This window comes from Dreissena polymorpha, chromosome 8 (assembly GCF_020536995.1).
Source record: "Dreissena polymorpha isolate Duluth1 chromosome 8, UMN_Dpol_1.0, whole genome shotgun sequence".
Lineage (NCBI taxonomy): Eukaryota > Metazoa > Mollusca > Bivalvia > Myida > Dreissenidae > Dreissena > Dreissena polymorpha.
This window is the reverse complement of record NC_068362.1, coordinates 96,176,402-96,202,398: the sequence shown is the minus strand read 5'-3', so window position 1 is coordinate 96,202,398 and position 25,997 is coordinate 96,176,402. Positions and strand designations below refer to the sequence as shown.

At 34.2% G+C, this 25,997-nt stretch overlaps 1 protein-coding gene across 1 annotated transcript; it reads right to left on the bottom strand.

Annotated features, from left to right (window-relative positions):
• On the bottom strand, positions 1 to 24,709 carry LOC127842717 (BCL2/adenovirus E1B 19 kDa protein-interacting protein 3-like). The gene is made up of 6 exons (XM_052372398.1): positions 24,545 to 24,709; positions 21,621 to 21,789; positions 13,129 to 13,189; positions 11,743 to 11,813; positions 5,312 to 5,467; positions 1 to 3,654 (listed from the first exon to the last, which is right to left on the bottom strand). The coding sequence occupies exons 1-6, from the start codon at positions 24,585 to 24,587 to the stop codon at positions 3,606 to 3,608; spliced, it is 549 nt and encodes a 182-aa protein (XP_052228358.1). The 5' UTR covers positions 24,588 to 24,709; the 3' UTR covers positions 1 to 3,605.
• Between the last annotated feature and the right edge of the window lie 1,288 nt (positions 24,710 to 25,997).

Sequence of the window (25,997 nt, the reverse complement as noted above, 5' to 3'; positions counted from 1 at the left end):
GACCAAGTTCTCAATATGTATTGTTACCTGAAGGCATGCATACATGTACATGAACATCATTCATACAATTTCTACTATTTGGACCGTTTTGTGATATAAAAATATGTGTTCTTCACTGATTTGTCACAACTATCCATACAAATGTATGTATCACAATGTTATCAAATGAATCAGTTCAACATAAACTGAGAATGAAGAGATTAAGAACTTGCAATGTTATGAAATAGTGTTTGCATTGTCAATATACATAACTATATATATTGCTACTGTAGCTGAAAAACTAGTACACGTTATAAGGTACATTGTTACGATAAACTACACAACAAGAAATATGCGAATAAGAAAAGGGACCTGACATCTCTTGTTTCTACGTTTTTATGGAAATAAACCTTGTAAGAATTTGCATAGGAATGTTATGCAGTTAACTTAAAGTATGTGTCAATTTGACAAAAAGATATGGCAAGAAAGCCAGATCCCTGTTCTTAACTAATGTTATGTATATAATCATTTTTATATTGTAGAGAATGAGAATTACACAATTTATGAAGCATACAACAATAAGGTGGGGAGTACACTACATTACAAAAATAAAAAGCACTAACTGAAAATTGGCCAAATAATAAAAGCACGTGATACGATGATACAAATATTTTTTTCACATTTTTTAAATAACAAATATTTTAAATAAAAGAAATAAAAGCACATGGTATAAGGATACAAATATTTTTTTCTAAATTTAAAATAACTTATACTTCAAATAAAATACTCAGTAAAGCTTATTTCACCATGTTTTTTTTTTACTTTGCCGTGTTAAAAAATTACTGATTTGGCCTATCAATATGCAGTGGTGTTTGAAATACAGATACAATTGCAGAACCCACTATTATATACATTGCAAAAAAAATACAAGCACATTTAAATACCAAGAAGCCAGCATGGCACTCTGATAGTACAGACAAAAACAGGACATAACAAATGAAAAGCTGTAAAACAAGCCACTTTCAGATGACAAACCATGACTGACCCAACTGCCTGGCCCTAGAGAATGAGGTGTAAGCTAATAAATTAAAGCACTTAATTACAGCAAAGGATTTCAAAACAATACATAACTGAATACAAAATTTGAATTATAACACGATATCTAGTAAAATATTCTTTTGCATTTGATGTTCACAAAACATGCTTAGTACTGAAAAAAAATCTACTTTTAAAAGCTACTAAACAAGAGTGACATCACACATTTTTGTTTTTGTTTTTACTGTTAGTTCTACAAATTTATCAACTATTATGCAATCCTAAAAGAAATTCCTACATATCCTGTAGGGCCTACCATTTCTGCTTAAACATCTGTGTGCACAAAGAAATAAATGCTTCTGTTGTAAGGTCTTAAGTCTGCTGTCAATCAAATTCCAATAACAACTGTCATACACATTAAAACATCAAAGCATGTCATTTTGTGAACAGTGTACATCTAACCATAACAAAGTTGTTAAGATGTTTGCTTCTTACCCTTTAATTTTGCGCAAAGATTAATGAAACAGAAAACACGATACAGAAAAATACAAATGAATAAAACATCAGCCCTTAGGTTCACTGTTACATGAAAAATGTCATTAGTAACTTTTCATAATCACTCTATAACAGAGCCTTTAACATACTTTTAAAAAGATGCAGTGATAGTCACAATACAATACAACAATAATATGAACTGTATATGCAAAATTATTATGTTAAATGCAAGAACAAAGTAAACGATATACAACCAAGTACAGTGTTATTGCACTCAACAAATTACACAAACAATACTGACAGTAATGAGAAATGTAAAACTTCAAAACCACATGTGTGGCGCGCAATCGTATAAGCAGACATAAACAATCTCAAAATAGGCACCAAACATACAGGTATTTTTAAGTCTTTCTTCCTTTTTTGTAGAAATTTATGAATCTTACTTATACATAATCTGAAATAAACTACTTAAATCTAAAAAAGGGGGTTAGGTAGTTGTTTATCAAGGGATTGTCCTTCATCCACTCTTATTATTATCCATGTATACTGTTTAATAAACCTAGAAATCTTTTACATAGGAATGACTTTCAATTGGTCACAAACTCATATGTAAACACCGGCACATTATGAGTACATGTAGATAAGTGTTATTCCAAACATACCATGATTCATATGCCCAATAATGTACAGAATCTTCTAAACATACCATGATTTATATGCACAATAATTTTGACTTTCCGTTCAAAATGTGTGAAGTTCTCAATAAGTTTTCTCCAACATTATGTTCAAAAGTCCCATGGTTTGGGAGTTTTAAAATATAATTACATTTACATAATAAACAATATTGTAAACATGTACTAAGTAACATACAAATAGAATAACAGCAGTAGAACATTTGCATTCATAACAACTGCATGTACAGTTACACATATAACGAAGCAGAGAAATTAATTGAGAAAAAACATGAGGGTCTTGTTAAAGCACGACCCTAGGTTAGTAAAACACTGGCAGGAATTATTACCAATTTCTATGGTGGTTCTGAACATATCCATTCTTAAATTCTTAACAAGTTCTAAGAGTCAAAACATAAAATGTGTGTTTTAAACTCTTCAATTAACTATAAACAAACATCACTTATGAAGACACTTTATAGTATATTGTAAATTCCACTGAATATTCTGTAACAATGCTTTTTTAGAACATCCACTTACCCTCCATAATGTTTTTTTTTTAATTAAACTTTTTAATAAAATCCTTGGATTAAAAAGTTATACACCATCCATAAGTTGATTAATCAACTCATGCCTTGAGATGCTTTTGAAATGTTTAAAACCATAAATTTCATTGATTTATTCAAGTTTACTGTAAGGAAGAGAGCATTATTGAAAGCATATCACTTGTACTTGCAGAATAAAGACCAACATGTAAGTGAACATGAGAAAGAGACAGTGTTTCATACAAAGCCCATAGCAATTTTACAAAGATATTCATTTTAATTTGCAGTTGAAATAAAAACAAATTAGTCACTACATTGTTAATGGCTAATTATACCTAAAGCTGTAAATTCTGACTAGAAATTGTTTGATTTTTTTTAATTGCTAGGACTTTAAATATACTAGGTTGACCTTTTCTGATAAGAAAACTTTATACCCAAATTCTGCCATGTCCCTACTCGTGTAAAAAGAGAGGAAAAATGAAATTTAGGACTAATTGAAGTTGAACAAATGTCATTCTTGTAATTTCATCCCATCTCAAAAATGTCTAAATAAACATGTACGTTTAAAACAAGCAATAAACATATTGGCTGTTTTGTCAGCAAGAAAAAACAATTGGTGTATTCAGACACTTTTAACAGGAAATATCAGAGCTAGGAAATTAATTACAATATTATAACTGAAAAATTACCAGACATAAAACACATAGAAGTATGTTGTAGTAAAAGACAAGCAAAACAGACTCAACCTGTCTTGTATTGTAAAAAGAGAATGCTGTTCTTTACAAGCCGGGTATGCAAGTATGATCCTACATTGCTCGCTCTGAAATAACCATCCCGACACTGGTGTGTTATACATCCATGTTTACAGACCATCCGGTTGTTAAACACTGACCAGCTCGCGCCGTGGGTAACGCCAGATCACCCAAACACTGAAACACAAATGACACTGATCATCAAGCATGCAACTCAATTTAAGCATCAATCGTGTTTTAAGTTGTGTTGTTTTCGAAACACTTTAGTGGGTCAAAACTGACCTCTCCTCCTTACTGGGTTGACAAAGACTTGTCTTTTTTAATTTTAATAGACTCTGTATACAAGTGAACAAACTATTTGTTCTGCAATTGTGGCTTGGAAAAAGAAGAAATCGACTGAAAGTCCTAAAGCTTATGCCTCTGGTGTTTTATGTTAAGCTTCTGTTTTATACGGGAGAAACACTCAACTAAATGTAAAACATAAAGTAATCACGGTCCTGTTTTTACTTGAATTGTGTATCGTAAAACGTTGCTCACAGTATAGTCTGATAAAGACTCACATTCGTTAACCATTCTTAAATTGTTATATTACGGTCATATTTGGCCATCAAGTCAACAATAATATTGTCAATCCATGAAGTAACAAAAGCACCGCATATGAAGTTTCAAAGTTGTATGTGGAAGCAATTTGATTTTAGAGCCTATGTTAAGGTTTTAGCATGACCCGGACTGCAAACGGGTTTTCTCCGAAATCAGCCGAGCTAAAATAAGTCAAAGAGGTCATCATATTTATATTTAATTTACAATTTTATTCTAGTTTTAATATATCATTTCATCCAAAATAAAAAACATATTGTGATTGAAACAAAGTAAGTAAACTTTATTAATAAAATTCCCATCATTCTAATTTCAAAACTGTGACCTTTATTGTCTACACAAGGTTTTTCTATTATCTGACCTTATGACCTAGTTTTTGACCCCAGATGACCCAAATACAATCCCAACCCAGATTTCATCAAGATAAACATTCTGACCAAATTTCATAAAGATTGGATGAAAACTGTGACCTCTACTGTCTACACAAAAAATTATTGACGGTTTTTCTATTATTTGACCTAGTGACCTAGTTTTTGACCTCAGATGACCCAAATACAATCCCAACCCAGATTTCATCAAGATAAACATTCTGACCAAATTTCATAACAATTGGATGAAAACTGCGACCTCTAATGTCTACACAGGGTTTTTCTATTATTTGACCTAGTTTTTGACCTAGTGATCTAGTTTTTGACCCCAGATGACCCAAATACAATCCCAGCCCAGATTTTATCAAGATAAACATTTTGACCAAATTTCATAAAGATTGGATGAAAACTGTGACCTCTACTGTCTACACAAGGTTTTTCTATTATTTGACCTAGTGACTTAGTTTTTGACCCCAGATGACCCAAATACAATCCCAACCCAGATTTCATCAAGATAAACATTCTGACAAAATTTCATAAAGATTGGATGAAAACTGCGACCTCTAATGTCTACACAGGGTTTTTCTATTATTTGACCTAGTTTTTGACCTAGTGACCTAGTTTTTGACCGCAGATGACCCAAATACATTCCAAACCCAGATTTCATCAAGATAAACATTCTGACCAAATTTCATAAAGATTGGATGAAAACTGTGACCTCTACTGTCTACACAAACAAATTGTTGACGGACACACGCACACACGCACGCACACACATAAGGACGCCGGACATCACACCGTCACATAAGCTCACCATGTCACTTCATGACAGGTGAGCTAAAAAGAAATGCATAACAACTTTCCCGTACATGGATGCTCCGAAAACTGCTCCAATGACTAGCGTGCATGCATGTGTGATCAACAGCGTAGGTAGACTGTCGCTATTAAAGATAGCACGCAGGGTTTTTGAGTTTCGCAAGCTTTTGTAGTCCTGGCGAGGTCGACGAAACTTCACACTGTGATCTCTGGAAAAACAAAGTATTACTTGTTTTAGAGTTATATCATCATTTTATTCCACTGGTGTGATTTAGAAAACACTACAGCAAAGAAATATATCTTACTCCTCATACCAAAACTTTACATGAGCCACATAATACAAAAATGGGTCTTATGTCATGTGCTGCCAGTGTAGTTTCCAACCAACCTGCACCTTCAAGTCTTCTTCAGTGCTAGACTGGCCTCATGAGGCATAAGACCAAGTTTCGCAACAGACTTGGCATGACTTGGCTCAGTTATTATACAGATCCATAGAAGTAAAAAACTTTTTGTGAGGCAATCTGTATATTCACAAATCAGCTGAAAGAAGGAAGAGTCACACACTTGTTTACCTTGTTCAGTCAGACGCAGCTACTATGAACTAAACACACCAATTTGAGTGATCAATTATAATCTTTAGATCCATGAAAGCAAAAATGTATAAAGTTACAAGCATTATAGCATACTGCTTCAATCAGAGATATGGGCAACAAGGCCATAGAAATACTATTGTGGCCAAATCCCACATAATTTTTGTGACCAACCATTGAACCTTCCATACTTGTTTTTTTAAATGCAGCATTTTACAAAATTAGTCAGCAAAACTGCTCTAAATGAAAATGCATCTGATGTTTAATGAGCTACCATATTGCAGCTATATTGATAGCAGTTTGTTATAATAGACATTGTTTGAAGAAGCAGAAGCAAAATATACTTTTCTATGAGTTGTTTATGATGCACTTATTTACATAGGGACATTGTTACTAGGATGCTTAACAATGTTATCATCTACATGTATCATGAAATATAAGACAAAAACATCACCAGATAATTGTGCCTTAAGAACAATCCAGGTGTGTTAGGTTACCAATGTGAAAACACCTCAATACAGATATTTCATTTGAAATGGGAATTGTTCAAATAGAGGAATAAAAAACCTTGATGTTTTGTTTCCTTAATATTTTTTTGTCTTAAACAGCTCATTTTACTCCAGAGATTGTTACCACATTTACGCTTATTGTAAAACAATCAACAATATGTATTGTTTCTATAGATATCTTTCCCTTTGTATACTCATCTTAAGTTAAAACTCAAAGGGCAAGCACATTTGAACAAACATATTAGTAGGCATAATGAGTTTGTTAACAAAAAGGAGTATTCCAAAATAGAGGATGTACAAATATGTTTAGTTTATTGTCCCTTGGCTTTCATTCTGTATAGTACCCGTAATCATAATCAAACTCCAAACACCTGTATTGCATGCATTTCTAAATTCTTACTGTTCAACAATACCAATGATCTCCACAGGCATAAAGTGGATTTATTTTAAAATAAAATTGCAGCGCCCTCACACTACTTCGGGGGAAGGGGTCCGCAGCCCTTAGGAGGGGGAATTTTCGCGGCGTTTCCCTTTTTGGGGGATTTTTTTACTTACTCTCTCATTATTACATTTGTACATGATTGCACTATATTCATTGCATTTTTCATAATTTAGAATGTTTGAAAAGATTAAATTGAAATAGAATATAGATAATATAATCATGAGACACATCTTTCAATAAAAAAAAAATAAAAAATAAATTTTATTTTATTTTTTTTTAGGGGAAATTTTTCTTCCAAAAAGGGGAAAAAAGTATACTTTTCAGGTGGGGGACTGCCGCCGAAATTCGGCGGCAGATTTTACAGATTGAGGGCCCTGAATTGCAAATAACTAATATTCATTTGAAATCTAAATAATTTTATTTCAGGTTTTTTGTTCAAATTGTTTATGCACCAGACCAACCAGACCGGTCAGAAAGTTAGTCATGAACTTTGCACCAAAGTGGACACATTCAAGTCATAAATTTGATGTATAAAGGCCCACAGCACCATCAACATATATCCTAAATATAAACCTAGATAGTAACTATGTGGTGTGTACAGGTCAAAAGTTCAATGAACATGATAACTAATGGCCTTCTAGCTAAAACAATGTTCACAGTAATGCATTCCTTGAACAATTTGGCCACTGACCTTGGCCATGGGGTCAATCATGCAAACAACATCATAGAAAATGACATAAAGAGAGCTTTTTTGTCTATCTTTAAAAATAGGTAGCAACATTGGATATAGAACATTCAACAAACAATTTGCATATCAAGGTTATGGTAAATACAAATTACCAGGGAAATAAACTAGAGCGCCGATGGGGGTGAGAGTGTATTTGCAAGATACCGGGAAGAGGGAAGTTTCTGCTGAAGTAAATGTTAAAGGATTAGTTGTCTGAATGAAAAGGTAAAAGGCTTTCAAAAAGATTTTTTATGAAGAACAAGACTATTGCCAAGCAATAAAAGTCCCCTACCTCGCATGAAGCAGTAATATAATTGTCTCCCTTTGTTTTCCAGGGATGTAATTCTTTTAAGTTTGCCTTGTAGATGGTAATTTTCTAAAAATAACTCACTTGTCCCAATAACAGAATTGTTTTTCAAACAAAATTTCTTTTAGTTTCTAAGAGCGTTTTTTCACGTACATGGTCTTAGAAAAATTCACTAAAAATTGTGTAAACAATGTTCTAGGAAGAAAATGATAGAAAAAAGTTTCTAAATGAAAAATTGTAAGAATTACAAAATACTATATTAAATATCTATTTTGTCTGCCCAAAATTAGGGAAGGCTTGGAGAAGGACAACTGTTTCCCCTGTGGTTTTGAAATGCGGTATTACAAAAGCGTATTTGCCTTGCAAATAGACTAAAAAGGCCCAGCACCAAGAAAAGTTAATGCACTTCTCATCTGCATATCTGTATGTTAAATATTTAAAAGGTTTTGAGAAAAAGGTGTTACCAATTACCAGTTTAAAGGAAAGATGAGGCCACGACTTTTTTTTTTATTGGTTTACAAAAATTATTTTGAAAATGGTCCATCGGGCGGTCGAAAAAAAAAAAAAAAAAAAAAAACATCATTGGAAAAATAAGTTAATACTAATAACATCAGAACAAAGACATCATATCTTTTATAACCTTAACACAGAGACGAAAAATCTAATAATGCAATGAAACACATCTATATCTTCAAATGAAATGAGTCACCTAAAAGCACCTTTTGTAACATCAGGCAATTTTAAACACTCCATTAAATGACATGCGTTCTTCTCCCATTAATTAAACGAAAAACTGCGCTTCATTTCCGTAATTCGATGCGCACCATTACGCAATGCGATGCCCGTTGCATAAATCTTATATAAGATAAACTACTCATACACAAAGTATGTGTTTGCTCTTATTGGACTTATGACATCGTCCATGAAAAAAAATCGAGGTAGATCGATCCCCGCGTCGTCGCGGTAATGTTTGTTTAAGTTGTTGTTGTCATGAAAACTCGTTGATTTACAACGCAAAACGTCTTATTAAAACTGACGCGAATTAATACAATCATATTTGTCAACTTGGCTTTTGCTTTATTTTGATAATTTAATCCAAAGTTTAATGTTAGCAAGTGTTTTTACTGGAATTGTAAACAAGGAGCCAGTTAAAGTCTTCCGAAAATGTGCAGTCTGTGTGAATTGACAGTTTGACGTCATCAAAGGAAAGCCGCTTGCTGTCTGAAGCAATAAAGCGACAAATTTCGCGCCTACAAAATTAGCTTCCTTTGTCTAGCAATCAACATGCCGAACCAATCGTGCGTTTGTTTCTCAATTGCAATCCTCCAATTTAATAATAGCACGTGCATAGCTCCGCCTGCGAATCTTTTGCAGAGAACGGAGGCGGAGTTTAACGGTTAATTGAGCTAGTATTTTTAATACGCAAGTTGAGTTCCGATTTGCCGAAATTACTCGGCCCTAAGCATTAAAACGACAAATACATTTATCAATGATTTTCCGAGATGTACCGATTTGTTCCGATTTCCAAACTTTCTGTACAGTTCCTATAAACTATGGCGGACGTGTTTACAAAATTCCTAAACACATATATCGTAAATAATGGCAGTGTTTTATTGGATTATTTATACTAATTATCAAATTGCAAGGTAAAACTTTTTTATCTACTATAATATCGGGTATGTTTAATATTATAAACATATTAAACAATATAGTTGCGTCACAGACTCGGAAATAAATTTTGATGCGGTCGACATTTTACTGACGCTGATTTTCCTATTGTCTGTAATTAAATAAATTTTGAGAAGTGCCCATAAAAGGACTGGTACATACTGTGTCACATTGAAAAATATCCCGATCTCTGTAATATATGTGAACCAATCGTTGATTGTACTTACTTGATTTTATTCGCAACCGTACTCAAACCGGATCGTTTTTATTTCTCGTTTCGATCGTTTTTCAGTGCGGTCGGGAATAAAATATATATAAAAAAGACGATTTTCCGATTTTATTTTTTTTCCCATTTTCCAAAAATTAGGGTCGGCGGTTTTGTAAACCAAGAAATATAAAAGTCGTGGCCTGAAAATGGTAAAATTTAAAACAAGAGGGCCTGAAAGGCCCAAAGTCACTCACCTGAGATAACAAGATATTTTTGGGACAAATCTTCTGACCAAGTTTCATGAAGATCGGAAAATAAATGTGGCCTCTAGAGTGTAAACAAGGTTTTACTATAGCCATATAAGGAAAAATGCCCCGCCCCCTGGCAGCCATGTTTTTCAACCAACCGGCATCATTTTTGAACTCATCCAAGATATTATCGTTATGAATTTTCTGACCAAGTTTCATGAAGATTGGACAGTAAATGTGGCCTCTAGAGTGTTAACAATATTTTACTATAGCCATATAAGGAAAAATGCCCCACCCCTTGGAAGCCATGTTTTTCAAGCAAACATAATTATTTTCGAACTCATCCAAGATATCATTGAGTCCAATCTTCTGACCATATTTCATGAAGATTGGACAATGAATGTGGCCTCAAGAGTGTTAACAAGGTGTTACTATAGCCATATATAGCCATATAAGGAAAAATGCCCCGCCCCTGGTGGCCATGTTTTTAAAGAAACCAAAACCATTTTTGAACTCATCCAAGATATCATTGGGACAAATTTTCTGACCAAGTTTCATGATGATCGGAAAATAAATGTGACCTCTAGAGTGTTAACAAGGTTTTACAATAGCCATAATATAAGGAAAAATGCCCCACCCCCGTGGTGGCCATGTTTTTCAACCAACCGGCTTCATTTTTGAACTCCCCCAAGATATTATAAAAGGATGAATCTTCTGACCGAGTTTCATGAAGATCGGACTACAAATGTGGCCTCTATAGTGTTAACAAGATTTTACTACAGCCATATGCAGCCATATAAGGAAAAATGCCCCGCCTCTTGGCAGCCATGTTTTTCAAGAAAACGTAATCATTTTCGAACTCATCCAAGATATCAATAAGACAAATCTTCTGACCATATATCATAAAGATTGGACAATAAATGTGGCCTCTAAAGTGTTAACAAGGTTAAAACAAAAGCCATATATAGCCTTATGAGGAAAAATGCCACGACCCCTGGGGGCCATGTTTTTAAAGAAGCCAAAACAAATTTTGAACTCATCCAAGATATCATTGGGACAAATCTTCTGACCAAGTTTCATAAAGATTGGAAAATAAATGTGGCCTCTAGAGTGTTAACAAGGTTTTACTATAGCCAAATAAGGAAAAATGCCCCGCCCACTGGCGGACATGTTTTTCAACCAACCGGCATCATTTTCGAACTCGTCCAAGATATTATTGGGATGAATCTTCTGACCAAGTTTCATGAAGATCAGACAATAAATGTGGCCTCTAGAGTGTTAACAAGATTTTACTATAGCCATATATAGCTATATAAGGAAAATTGCCCCGCCCCTTGGCAGCCATGTTTTTCAAGCAAACGTAACAATTTTCGAACACATCCAAGATATCATTGAGATCAATCTTCTAACAAAATTTCATGAAGATTGGACAATAAATGTGGCCTCTAGAGAGTTAACAAGGCAAATGTTGACGCCGCACAACGCACGACGCAGGAAGGACAAAAGGCGATCACAAAAGCTCACCATGAGCATGTTGTGCTCAGGTGAGCTAAAAAACAATTTAAAAAGTCAAAAGTGGAAACTGACAGAAAGGCTCATACTTATGAATCGTCAGATTTTCTTCTTCTACTTTATCTTTTATCATTTTGCTTTTGCGCCATTATTATTTTCACTCTTACATGATAAAACTTACACTGTTGAACTGAAAAGTCCCAAATTCCTAATACTAACATTCTATGAGTTAAGCGGTAAGAATGATTGTCAATGGAAGCCCAGTTGTCTTACCCCAAAGGGTTGCGCTCTGGCCCTGAGGACCAGTCCCAGATCCAGTCGGTACCCGGCTCCTCCCGAACATCCTGAAATGGGCACCAGCCAATGAGATAGCATCATATGAGGTACATTATGGGAAAACCGGGCTTAATGCATGTGAGTAAAGAGCTGACCCAGATAAGCATGTTCAGTCTACACAGGCTAATCAGGGACAACATTTTCCGCTTTTATGGAATTTTTTGTTAAAAAAACAACAGTTTATGCGAAAGTTTTAACCCTGATTAGCCTTTGCACAGGCTAATCTAGGACAACACTTTATGTACATGCATTAAGCCAGTTTTCCCAGACCGAGGCACAAATAAAGCTTTGTAACAAGCAAGACTAATACTCCCGGCACTACTTTGTCAGCTAAGGGCAAATAACAGGGAATGTGTGGATTACTTGGATGAAGCATCACCCACATCTAAGCTTCCATGTCAATATTTGAAGTTTAAGTTTTATTGTTTGCGAAATGTGGAAGAATTTTGCTCCACAATCTTGTATCATTTAATGCCCCCTGATCAGTAGAGTGACCTACTGACTGACTGACAGAATGACTCCAAAATACATATCAGGGTATGGACCTCACAACATTCTTACAGTGTACAGCCACTTAAATAGATTGGAAGTGACCTGTTTGCTTGACCTGTCCTGTACAAGCGCACATTTTATTGCCAGAAACTTACATCTGCCCATTTTTAATCAATGGTAGACAAATGACAAACATTGGTATACATTGGTATACTGTCAAAAGCAAGTGGTGCACTTTAATCTGAATTGGACAAGTATGCATGGTGATAAATCTAAAAGAGCTTTTGTTAACTGACAAAATGCAGTAATTAAGACTGACAATTTATGTAGGGTTGTGTGTTGTGTCTGACTATAATAATATTAACAGTTATTTATGTAGTCAGTACTTAGATAAGATGTCTTGTTCACTATGCATGTATGTCTGTACCACAGCTGACATACATATGTGTCAGTTGTTGATTGATAAGAAAGCTACATCAACTATTTATATACATACACATACATTGCTTAAAAAAAATGTCTTTTACCTACACAGTTTGCAAAATTCCTTCTTAATGCATACAATGTAAGCACTGGGGGCAAATGTCCAGAATCAAAATAAGCACTGGGGGGCTTATGTCCTACCTACCGGTATTATTTATACTGAGGGGGGCAATTGTCCAAATGTTCATTTTTTCATTGGGGGCTATGTCCTACAACCATTATCATCGTTATGGTTGTTCCAAAGGTAATATTTGAATGACAAGTTTTTCTTAACATTTGTCATGATTCATGTATTATCCAACAGACTCCAGTACATCAGTTACATTCATATTGTCTACCGGTACTCACCACATTGGAAGTGTTTGAGCTGTTGGACAGGGAGAGCACTGGGCTTCTGGGACACTTGGGACTGAAACGAGGCAAAATTGACTGCATAAATAACTGTAGAAGTAAAGAAGCTTAAAATAAGTTCCCTCTGTACACTCTGCCACCTTTTCTCTCTCAAACAATAGAAACTAGTAGTGTGTTAGTCAGAAGAAAATTAGTATGAAGCCATCTCTCATTCTCTAAAATAGAAACTAACTGTATTAAATAGCAGGATATTATATAGAGTTTTGAGGTATCAATTCACAAGAAGACAAGATAACTCAATTTTTTGTCTGTCTGTGGATTTGAAGGATATTGTTTGAAGTGTACATACAATCAAACATTAGACACACATGTGATCAACTTGGCTGGTGATAATAGAACATTTAAATAGTTTTGTCATTTTTTATTCCATATACCGGTACTAAATGCTGCATCTTTTATACTGTAAATATCATGTTGTTGTTTGTAAATAACTTGAGCTTGTCACAAAAGTAACAAACAATGCCATCAGTGCCACATGGCATCATAGCTAGGCAGTTGGTAAAACAACAACTGTGATCCTAAGGTATGGCAAGTTTTGACCACAGGGGAATAATTTACAATACTTATTTTTAGAAGAACATTATATAATGATATAAATCCCAAATAATATACAATCATTTAAGAGAAAAAAGTGCAATTTGTTACAGATGTTTGATGACAAGGGCATGACCGGTTAATGTCACTTCGGGAAAGATTTGAAAGAAATTCCTAAAAGACTACAACACGATGTTGCTTTATACCAATTATTTAACAGCGTGTTTTATACTGTAAATATCATGTTGTTGTTTGTAAATAACTTGAGCTTGTCACAAAAGTAACAAAGAATGCCATCAGTGCCACATGGCATCATAGCTAGGCAGTTGGTAAAACAACAACTGTGATCCTAAGGTATGGCAAGTTTTGACCACAGGGGAATAATTTACAATACTTATTTTTAGAAGAACATTATATAATGATATAAATCCCAAATAATATACAATCATTTAAGAGAAAAAAGTGCAATTTGTTACAGATGTTTGATGACAAGGGCATGACCGGTTAATGTCACTTCGGGAAAGATTTGAAAGAAATTCCTAAAAGATTACAACACGATGTTGCTTTATAACAATTATTTAACAGGGTGTTTCAGACGATTTTTTTTCCCTTAAACCTTTACCACTTAGATACCGATTCTCTCACATTTGTAGTCCCTTAGATTAAGTGAAATTTAATTAGAGACCTTCCTTACTAAATTTAAGTTTTAAAGGCTTCATTTTCAACCCTTATATACTGATGAGCAGCAAACATTATAAAACCTGAACAGTCTGCAAGTTACTCGCAGGCTGTTCTGGTTTTATCCTGTTTGCACATTATTATAATATTATTAAGTCATTTTCACTTTGCTTCCGAGTGGGAAAGGGTTAAGTTAAGTGTTTATTGACATTGAGACCCCTCGAGCATGGCCAGTGTTACTCTAGAAGCAAAATCTGAGAAAACTTTATAGCAAACTACAATATAAAATACAAATTATAACATCTGTGGAGCATGTGGGATGATTACAATTGCACATATCCCATTCCAAATCCTGCAAGTCTAACTGTTGTATGTTGACAAGTTGTTGAGAACACATGCAAGCATCTTTGTGTCTACAGACAGATGGACAGCATGATGTCCCTGGTGCGGTGTCAAGAATAAAAATATCACACTGAGAACATTATGTAAGGCAACAGTTAATTGGGTTACGGACATCATTCTTTCATGGAACATGTTTTATTTATACAGTGGTGTAAAATTCCATTCACATTTGCAACTTAAATTGTGCTCCAGACCATTATGATTTCCAAAATTCTCAACCAAATGGGGGATTCTCATTTTAAGATCTGAGTCAGCGCTTTGATTTGATAACAGTGCAAGTGATAAGACAGTGTCGCTAATTGGACAGAAAGTAAGGACAACCTGATTTTATCAGATTGTAAACCACTTAGTGAGTGGCTTTTACCCCTGTTATATTCCAGCTTGTTATTTATTGACTGAACAACAACATGACATTGTGTGTACATGTACATTATACTATGTAAATGGACTCATGATGTCAGCACAGAATATGCTAAGTTTACTTTATAAATTGGCTTTCCTTTCATGATAACTTGGTTAACAAGCAAGCAAGAATAATAACGGATTGTGATTTAATCCAAAATAAACTTTAAAAAGTCCTCAAGTTTTTTTAATTTTTTAAACGAAATAAAGTCTTTCTTTTCCACAAATGCGTTATAAATTGGTGTTCATATTTATCATATGTGAAACAAATATTTGTATTATATTGGTTATGTAAATGCAATAAATTGTAACTCTACCAAAGCTAATATAATGTGTCTTACTCTTAAAGTATAAATTGGTGTTCATTTTTATATCATCATGTGAAACAAATATGTGTATTATATTGGTTATGCAAATAAATTGTAACTCTACTCTATCAAAGCTAATATAATGTGTCTTACTCTTAAACTTTCATTCAAATGGGTACTTACAAATTTTAATTAAATATCCCATACTGTTAAATCTCACAGTCAGTGTTATCAATTTAAATTTCAAATAAGGTCAACAACAAAACTACCATTGATACCTGTTAGAGGCAGTCATAGTGATACAATAAAAATTGGGTGATAAAGCTGTTAATAAATCCCAGACAGTCATTTGTACTTGAACACCTCTATCTTTATAACTCTAATTCTTAAAGACTGCATGGCTCAGGATATCCACTGGAAATTTCACATGCTTAAATTTGAGATTATTTTCTAAATTCTTTGCTATGAAAACATTCATCCTGGATGTTTTGAATTTCCTGGATCACCTGCGTTTCTGGGTCTTTTTATGCTGCACATGAAAATGGATCTGTGTGAATAGTATAGATTTTGTATCAAAATTAATATTATTATTTCATAGGAAAGTCTGATACATAGCTCCTTATAATGTTTGAATAAAAGTGTTGGTTAGCATTTAGACAATTGCAGGCTGGTGGATAGTTAATGCAGCTCTGCACTTTAACTCCAGATCATACCGCACATGCAACACATGTTGCAAAAAAAATCACATCAAACACAACTGACCTTTGCTTGCAGCAGCCATAAAAATCACCAGATCTAAATATTATTAAACATTTGTGCACATGTGTGTAAAGACACAACCTTAGCCTATTAGGAGGGATGGATGAATATGCCAAGGGCATTGATCAGATATTTTTTTATCTGAATGAGATACATGATTGTGTTTAGTGGTCATCAGAGCAATTACTATATACACATGATACTGACCGACAAACATATTGTGACTTGTGATAAACTGTATAATGATTTTCACTGTTCGTGATTATTATTAGCATACATAATTGTGTGTCTCTTATTTTCAGTGATATTGATAGTTCAATAATCTATTTGCATATCAAATCCTATTAAATTTCTTAGAGATTTTAACAAAAGGACCGAATGCCTTAGGTAGCTCACCTGAGAACAGAAAGAACTTACTTAAAACCTTTCTTAGTAGCATTTGTGATTTTTGTATAATAACTGTAGCATCTGAACAGGCTTTTTTACACTGCGCTATTATTGCACTTGGCTGAAGTCTCATATAATGTACAAACAAAAGTCTTGATAAAGTTTTAGGCTGATCGATAAAAAACATGTGAGTCCTAAGATGTTAACAAGGTTTCACTATAGCCATAAAGTGCTTTCCACAAACTACTTAACGGTCCCTCTATGGGGTGCTTGATTTTCAAAATCAGAGTACTCGGGTACTTAAAATTTTCCAATCTGTTTTTTTAGTAACTTCAACATGCCATTCTTTCTAGTATGCAACTTAACCAGACCCACAGTGTGTAACTTACATGTTACCAGACTCTGTCATGGTCTTTTGGTGTGTAACTTAACCAGACTCTGTCATGGTATTTTGGTGTGTAACTTAACCAGACTCGGTCATGGTATTTTTGTGTGTTACTTAACCAGACTCTGTCATGGTCTTTTGGTGTGTAACTTAACAAGACTCTCTCATGGTATTTTGGTGTGTAACTTAACAAGACTCTGTCATGGTATTTTGTGTGGGTCAGACTTAACCAGACTCTGTCATGTTATTTTGGTGTGTAACTTAACCAGACTCTGTCATGGTCTTTTGGTGTGTAATTTTACAAGACTATGCAGTGCTCCAGCTAGGATTTAAAAAGGGCAGGGGGCTTTTTGTCAAAAGGGCACTTTCGATGCGCAGTATTTTGTAAAAAGGGCACTTTCTATGCGCAGTATTTTGTAAAAAGGGCACTTTCGATGCGCAGTATTTTGTCAAAAGGGCACTTTTCAGTGCGCAGGCTTTTCTGGAATGCTCCCTGTTGCATGTTAATTTATATGTTATTATGTTATTAATAATTGTTAGAATATATTATTCCCATTATTATTAAACCATTTAAATGTCTACAATGAGATTTTTTTTTTAATTACTTGTAATGTTATAAGAGATTTGTTCATTATCATATGTAAAAAAATAAATAATTTTTTTAAGGGCAGGGGGGGGCCTAGGAAGGGCAGGGCGGAGATTTGGGAGGGCAGGGCGAAGGTTCGGGAGGGCAGGGCGGAGCGCCCTCAAATTTAGGCCTAGCTGGAGCACTGCTATATGTCATGGTATTTTAATGTGTAACTTTACCAGACTCTTGTCATCATTTGTAACCTAACCTGACTCTTTCATAGTGTTTTGCTAAACCATGTTATGCTACGTTTTTTAAGATGCTGCACATTAAGAAGTATTTTTAAAAAAAAAGAAAAAAAAAGATGGTTTTATGTTTTTTCATGAAAACCTTTTTTTGATAATAAAAACATCAAAATGGTTATCAAATTCATTTATCTCAACACAATATAACAAAAGCTCAAACTTTTCACAAAGTACTCTAAAGTGTCAGGGTAAAGTTAAACTGTCATCAACATTTCACATTTAAATGCAACATAGTAACATTTTTTTGAAAAACTGACATCGTTTTCTTAGACGCTGTTGTTTTTCTGGCAAGTGTCCTCATAATACATCCCCCTTTTTATGCAGGCATATAATAAATAATGACCTTCAAAATAAAACAAGCATGAAATCCTCAATTTGAGTTTTAAAACAATTTTATTTTAGGAGTGAATGAACAAAACTGTTGTTTTTGTGTGCTGGCATTATATATAAATAAAATAATACACATTATGTGCAAACATCACATTTAACCTCAAAAAGCAGTTACTACCCTTAACACTTCCAGTGCTGGAACAGAATTTTGAAGGCATTCTGTGGCGTCTCATCTGGATCCAAACTGTTTGCTATTCTAATACATATAGTATTCTTTGAAAAAATCGAAGAAAATGCTAATTTGAGAAATTCATTCAGACGACATTTTAGCAGACGACAAATTTCCCAGCATACAAAGGGTTAAACATACTTCATGACCTCATTCTTGCAAGTCACTGGGCCAAATAACTGTCACTGAAAAATGTGTAACAATAGAACTGTGGTTCATGCTGTTAAGCCATAACAAATCGGTTAACATGTAGAACAGTAGATCTGATATAAATGGCCCGCTCTTGTGTTGAATGAAATGCATCCACTCATTGGTAGAGCAGTATACATTTTGTTCTTTCAAAATGTACTATTTAAGATAAAAGCCACAGCTTCAAGCTGTCACAAATAAATAAGTATTTGTATCATGCAAATCAATAATCCACATGTCAATGGTTTACAGGGTCAACCAAACAATAGCTCTTAAAAACCGTATTGGTTTTGCCGACTAGTTACCTGCTTGTTTGTGTGGTCATGACCTTTGAGTCATGACAAGCAATACAGAATAATCTTTTGTATAATCTATAATCTTTTTAAACATCACAATGAAACCATCTTATTGGTTAATTGGGTAAAAAAAAAATCTTTTTTCCTACCACCATAATCCCAAGAATATCGCAATAACCCAAAATATTGGTTAAGCAAAATAATTTTTGTATTCAATTTTTTGGTGTTAGAATTATCAAAATGATTCAGTATTGAGTACAAATCAGGGAGAGGCTTAGTATGCACTGAACACTGTTATGCAACTTGCAACAAATATAAACAACTAATATAAACAACTATTTTTTTTTTAATGCAACTATTTTATAAAGAATAAAATTAAAATATTTTCTGTACCTACCATGTAACCCACCTTAATTTAGAATCAGTAATTTGAGGAGAAACAACAATATTTTCTTTTATTGTTGGTTTAATGTAAGTGACATAAAGGAATAAATGTGTAACTGTGTAACCCAGCCAGAAAAATCACTGGCTACAATGGTGATTGAACCCGGGATCACCTGGTTCCAAATAAGGCAGACACTCTACTGCATCGCTATTAAAGCTAGCTCATATAGCAAGGCAGTTTAAGTTCTCCTAATACCAAACCCTACTACACATCCCCCCTCCATATGCGAAATTCGTCCACGAATTTCCTACTGCCACGACATCTGAGGGACATCTCACACATATGGAGTTTTTACACTGGGCGCCAATGTAACCCAGCCAGAAAAATCCCAGACCAAAAAAGGGATCGAAACCAGAACCTCCCGGTTCCAAATCAGGTAGACACTCTACTGTGTCGCTATAAAAGCTAGCTTACATGTATAAAGCAAGGCAGCATGAGTTCTCCAACTACAATTGTTAACAATGCTATATCACAGGGTTTTTTTTCCAACTTTTTGGGAAGATAGCCCATGGCTTTGGAATTGGGAATTTTATCTGCATTTTCATGAAATTGGGAAAATTCATTCATTAGCCTTTTTTTTCCACCCAAAAAGTCCACTAATTAGAGAAATACTAAATTTGATATAACACTTTATAATCATTAAAATTAAAAGAACAAAATCATAAAATACTTTGTTAAATGTAATTGAATTAAAATTGAGATAAAATACGCATAAAACACTTCTTATTAAAAAAAAAAAAAATTCTTGGAAATTGGGAATTTTTTGCCACATTTTGGGGAAAAAGTATACTTTTTGGGATTGGGAACATAGCCGAATTTCGGCTATAAAATCGGGCCAAAAAAACGCTGTATCAGGTACACTAGTTTCACTAAACAGTTTTATCATCATCATCATCATCATCATCATCATCATCACTACAAATGTATGTAAATAATAAGGAGAATCATAGGCAAACACCATCTGATAGTAACAACTTGTTACAACTGATACTTGTAAATAAACAGTGCATCTCTAAAATTATTTTCTGACTTATGATTTACAAAAATAAAAAAGGGAATAAATCAAAATATGTGAGTTTACTTCATAATATTCAGAATTGAAACTTGATCTTGCCAAATACAATTAGCCAATCAATACTGTTAAGTGCACCACAATACTTTATATTGTAGTTTTAATGTTCTGCATGTACATGTACCACACAATGCTCATGATAACATTTGTCTAACTCTCTGCTAGAAATGTGAAATAGATATGACAAGCTGCTGGAAATAGGCATATGGTATGCAAATTATGGTATCTGAAGATATATTGCCTGAAGTAATTTTATGACAATGCATGTTACAATTACAAAGAATGTTGAATGTAATAATACTTAATGATTTATTCAAAATGTTACATAATGCACATTTGTGTTGAGGCAGACGGTTATTCAATGCATCATTAATGACAAAAAGACAATGAAGATAAATTTAAATAACAATATCCTTCTTTTCTACATTTGTATATAATAATATGGAAACTTGAAAACATACATTTTAAAAAAGCGGTGCTTATAATGACACAACTGATTCCAGTATGCAATAAGAATGTCATTAACTGAAAAGTACCATATATGTTGTATTCAAACCAACCTTATTTTACCAAATGTACCATCGTGTGATTAAATCATTAAAATGTAATATATAACAGAACTTTGATTTATGCTCTTCAGATTAAGTTACTTTTGTCAACTCAATAAATATTATTATAAAAGTTGGAACTTGATGTCATATGCTTAGGCTTCCTATTAGAATATGATCCAGATCATGCAAAAATGGGTCTTATGCCATATGGCTTCAATAGTAGCACCAGCCCAAGCAGTCTTGTCAAAAGCTACACTGTCCGCTTTAATGCCACGCAAGGTTTTGTGGTCTCATAACAATTTTAGTAGTATCCGGACCAGATTGCGGCCATGCTCAGGCTGGGCTTGATCTACACTCCCCTCATATGGCATAAGAGTTTTAAATTACCGCAGTATAATTTTTGCATCACCCAGTTCATATACAGTATAATAATTAAGGGAACCTAACAGACTAATGGAAATGCTATAGACTCAAATAGAACCTTCATTTTTATATTGAAAGTAAAGCAAAATCAAACAATATGTAATTCCATGGAAAGTAAAGCAAAATCAAACTAAATATAATTCCTTAATGAAGCTGACAAAGATACCTTGTTCTTGCGGAAGGCTCCCTACTGTTGTTGACAGATTCACGTTGAGCATCCGTAAGGAGTTTCTCTATATTGAGGGGTGTGTAGATACCGCTGCTGTGTATGTCTGTGCCCTCACGCTTGGGGCTGCTCTGTCCACTGGCCTGGTAGTACAAATCCACCCAAGACTCTACAAAAAAGGGCATCATGTGACAATTCACCGGTAGCAGATAAGTGGAAACAGTGTATTTTGATTTTTCAGTATTTTAAGGTAATAATATTTGGTCTCGATATTTTAAGTCCTTGTGGTATTTTAGGTTGCACATGTGAGGACCAGGAATGAGCCCCAGCAATACCAAGTATACTTGCTGAACTCTGCTTACAAAAGTTGGGACTATTTTTTTAAAACTAAAGGTGCATTTTACAGCTTTAAAGGTATTGGTGCTGTGACAGGAAAGTTCAAACCTGAACCACCCAAAGAAAACTCCACCTCTCCAGTGTGGTGACCACCAATTGAATAACTGAGAGTCTCCCAAGTATAGGTATTTGAATCATGTTTGTCTTGGTGAGAAGCAAGTGTACCAACTGCAGCTCTTACAAGAACATGTTTTTATAATAATAATTATACACAGTAGTTCAATTTTCTAATTTATTTAACGGAGCTTAAAACACCCTAAACTTGCCAATGTGGAATGCATCTAATTTACCTTTTTGAGGAGTGACTAAGGGTATTCTAGCCCTTCCAGTAAAGAGTTGTAACTTACATGCTACTTCAGTGGATTTAAAATATTGCCATGTTAAAAGATGCTGCATGAAAAAACAAACAGAATAACATCTACCATTTCCATGCCAGACTTCAAATATCTATAATTTACTATTAATAGTTACTGAATGATTGTGCAAGATTTAAGGAAAATAACACTGATAAAACAATGACTTAATGACAGAAGCCTTTTTTTTTTTCAATTCCACAGCTACATGTACATTCCTTACAAATGCCATTTGGCCCAGTTTTAACCTGCAAGCTGCAAATTAATAATTTATTTATGCAAATTATGCCTAGGACATTTAGCCTCTGGCACTTTAATGACACCATTATATGCCATTAGTAGAAAGCATTATATTTAAGATTTAGGTAACCAGGGCTTTTCTCACCATTTTGGATATATGAACTATACCATGCCACGACAGGAGGGAACCCTGTATTTTTAATTTTTTTTATATATATATATATATGCTATTATGGTTATTGAGTTTTAGCTCTTTAAAGTGATCGACATGGAAAATCTTTATGTGGACACACTTCAGTCCGACCAAACACTATTTTGGAAATGGGTCAATTTCTGAGGGCTGGTAACAAAATATTGCTGGATCAATGGTACTGATGTTAATTTTTCCTGATAAATAATTGTATTAGCTTTCGAAAACAACCGGTGTGTAGTTGATTTGTTGATTCGATGAAGTGTCGCTATCGGTTTAATAGGTTGCAGTACACCAATCTTTTGCACATCGTGATATTTGGTGTAACCTAAGTTGATAACGATGTTGAACTTGAACAGATGTCGAATTTTTACACTGTTCAAAATTTCAAAATGAAAATGTCAGCAAGAATAGTGTGTTGAAACATTGCCGTGTTTTTTAGGTTGCATGCATGCAAAGGATAACGACCATAGTCTGCCATTCAGGTGAATTTAATGTGTTTTTGACGTTTATTCATTGCTTTCCTTAATTGGTAACAAATAATGCACGAAATCTGTGCGCAGAACTATGATTGTGTTTATGAAAGGGTGCATATGTACCCCCAGAGCAGCCTTAGCACAAATTATCAAAGGCTCTTAGAGTAAGTTTATACAAAAAAAAAATTAAAAGAAGTTTCTCAAGATGATTAATCTGAATTTTATTTCAAGTTCATCTATTCAAAAATTCTAAATTGATGAGAAAAAAAAGATTGTAGTACAAACATGTACAAATGTAGTAATGAGAGAGTAAGTAAAAAAAATCCCCATAAAAGGGAAACGCAGGGAAAATCCCCCCTAATGAGGGACCTGGATACCTTCCCCTGATGGCCAGAGAGGGCCCTGGAATCTTCTTTTAATAAATAAAAACATATTTTCAGAAATTAACATTAGCTTTGTTTTTTTTAAATTGTGAATGCAGTATAAGAATACTTATTAATATACTTGTATACACGTGCAGTTTCATAATAACCTATGACGAAAGATTATTATGTGAAAGAGCACTCTGCTCTATGAATGAGCTAGTTTTCTGAACATAAGGCCTAAAAAAAAACATATTTGTTTCAGGTTACCCGACCGACCGTGTGAGTTTACCCCCGACTGCAATTTTTGTATCCCAAAAAAATCAAACAATCGTGTTTTACACTATTCGGCCAGGATTTAGATCGCAAATGTATTGATTAAAATAATGACATTCAAAACAATGTATTACAGGTAATTATGGACAAAATCGGCAGAGTTGCATTCACACATGTTTATCTCTTTTGTCCAAACACCGCAGACAGCAGTCTACATAGTTATTATTGACCAGTCGCCAAATACGCGATCGCACTGCCCACTAAGTTGTGTTTTCATAAAACGCTTATTCCATTACTCCGACAGTCTTTGTTTGTCGGACCATGTGGCTGCAATAAACAAAAACTGATTAATTATTACGTGAGTTTGATTGACGGCTGGCGAGTGGTCGATTGATATTGACATGGGGTTATTGACGCATGTCTGATTCACACTGTTGCCCCCAGTTAATATCAGATCCTACAGTAAAAAAAAAAAATCCCGACCTACCGACCCTCATTTTTTTTAAGACCGTAACCTGAAACACACATGTTTTTTTAGGCCTAAATGATAAAAGCGTCGATAAATTGAGTAAGTAAAACGCCATAAACACAACCCTAAAACATTTTCCCACTCAACTAAGATAGAACTGACCTTGCAAATCGTCTCTCTGCATTTGTGTTCCGTTTGTGCTCATGTCTGATTCGGTCGAAAACTTGAATGAAAATAATGCGTAGAAAATTCCTTATTTGTTGTCGTTTCAGTTTATTTACATCTGACGTCACAAGCTTTGACCCACTTTCAACAGGGGAGAGCATTCTCTATCGCTTACTTCATGGAAAATCGGTAAATCAAGCAGCTTAAAATACAAAGAACTTTAGCGGTGTGTAGAAATACCGAAATCCCTCCCCGTAATTACCGAACTCCCCCGAAATCCCCATTAATATTTATTATTTATCAAAATACAGTGGATATTAAGATAGAATATTGCAAAATACACTGAAATCACTGATGAAACATTGTTTTTATCCAAGTTTGATAGTGAAAAAATAAAATATAAACAGTATTATTGGGATTCCGAGTATGAATTCATAGTGCATATTTGCACAAGCACGATCAGGTACTGAAATCCCTGCTGTTAAGACCTTCAAGTGTCAAAAAATCATCTGAAGGCTTTTTGGTATAAGAAAGCAGCGGTAGAGACAAAAACTTAACAACAACATCACACTTCTTTTGAAATATATTCACTTGTAGCGGGGATTTCGGTAATTCTACATTCGCCCACAGAGAACCGAAATCCCCCATATTTACACCTGAAAGGGTCAAATATGTAATTTGTATGATTTGGCTTTTGGCTTCGCTTGAATGTTAACGTGAACAAAATGTTATTAATGTTAATTATTAAGCACAATTGACAGCGTACGTTGCCTCTTAGCGGGGATTTCGGTAATTCTACATTCGCCCGCCGAGTACCGAAATCCCCCATAAATACGCTTTAAAGAGTCAATATGTCATCGGTATGATTGAGTTTTAGCATCGCATACATGTTAATGTGCAAACAATGATATTAATATTAATAATTAAGCACTCTTGACAGCATACGTTGCCTCTTAGCGGGGATTTCGGTAATTCTACACAAGAACATAGACGCGCGCCGGTACCGAAATCCCCACTGTACAAACCTTCAAGTGTCCAAAAAACAACAACAAAATAGTACTTTCTTGTTGTTGAAATCAGTGATACAGACAAAAATCTATCAACAATCTCCCTTTTGGTTATATCTGTTGAAAAAAAAAACTTAAAGCGGGAATTTCGGTAATTCTACATTCGCCCGCCGAGTACCGAAATCCCCCATAAATACGCCTTAAAGGGTCAATTTGTCATTGGTGTGATTGGGTTTTGGCATTGAATACATGTTAATGTGCGAATAAAGATATTAATATTAAAATAAATACGCCTTAAAGGGTCAATATGCCATCGGTATGATTGGGTTTTGGCATCGCATACATGTTAATGTGCAAATTATGTTACATATACATATGCAAAAAAATGTTGTAAATATTAATTATTAAGCACACTTGACAGCATACGTTGCCTCTTAGCGGGG

What these genes read in the sequence shown, in the direction of transcription:
- LOC127842717 (XM_052372398.1), bottom strand. Translation starts at nt 24,587, where the DNA reads ATGAGCACAAACGGAACACAAATGCAGAGAGACGATTTGCAAG. An exon ending in GCAGAGAGACGATTTGCAAG is followed by an intron (nt 21,790 to 24,544) that starts GTCAGTTCTATC and finishes CCTTTTTTGTAG; the next exon opens with AGTCTTGGGTGGATTTGTAC. An exon ending in GCTCAAACACTTCCAATGTG is followed by an intron (nt 11,814 to 13,128) that starts GTGAGTACCGGT and finishes TGCCCATTTCAG; the next exon opens with GATGTTCGGGAGGAGCCGGG.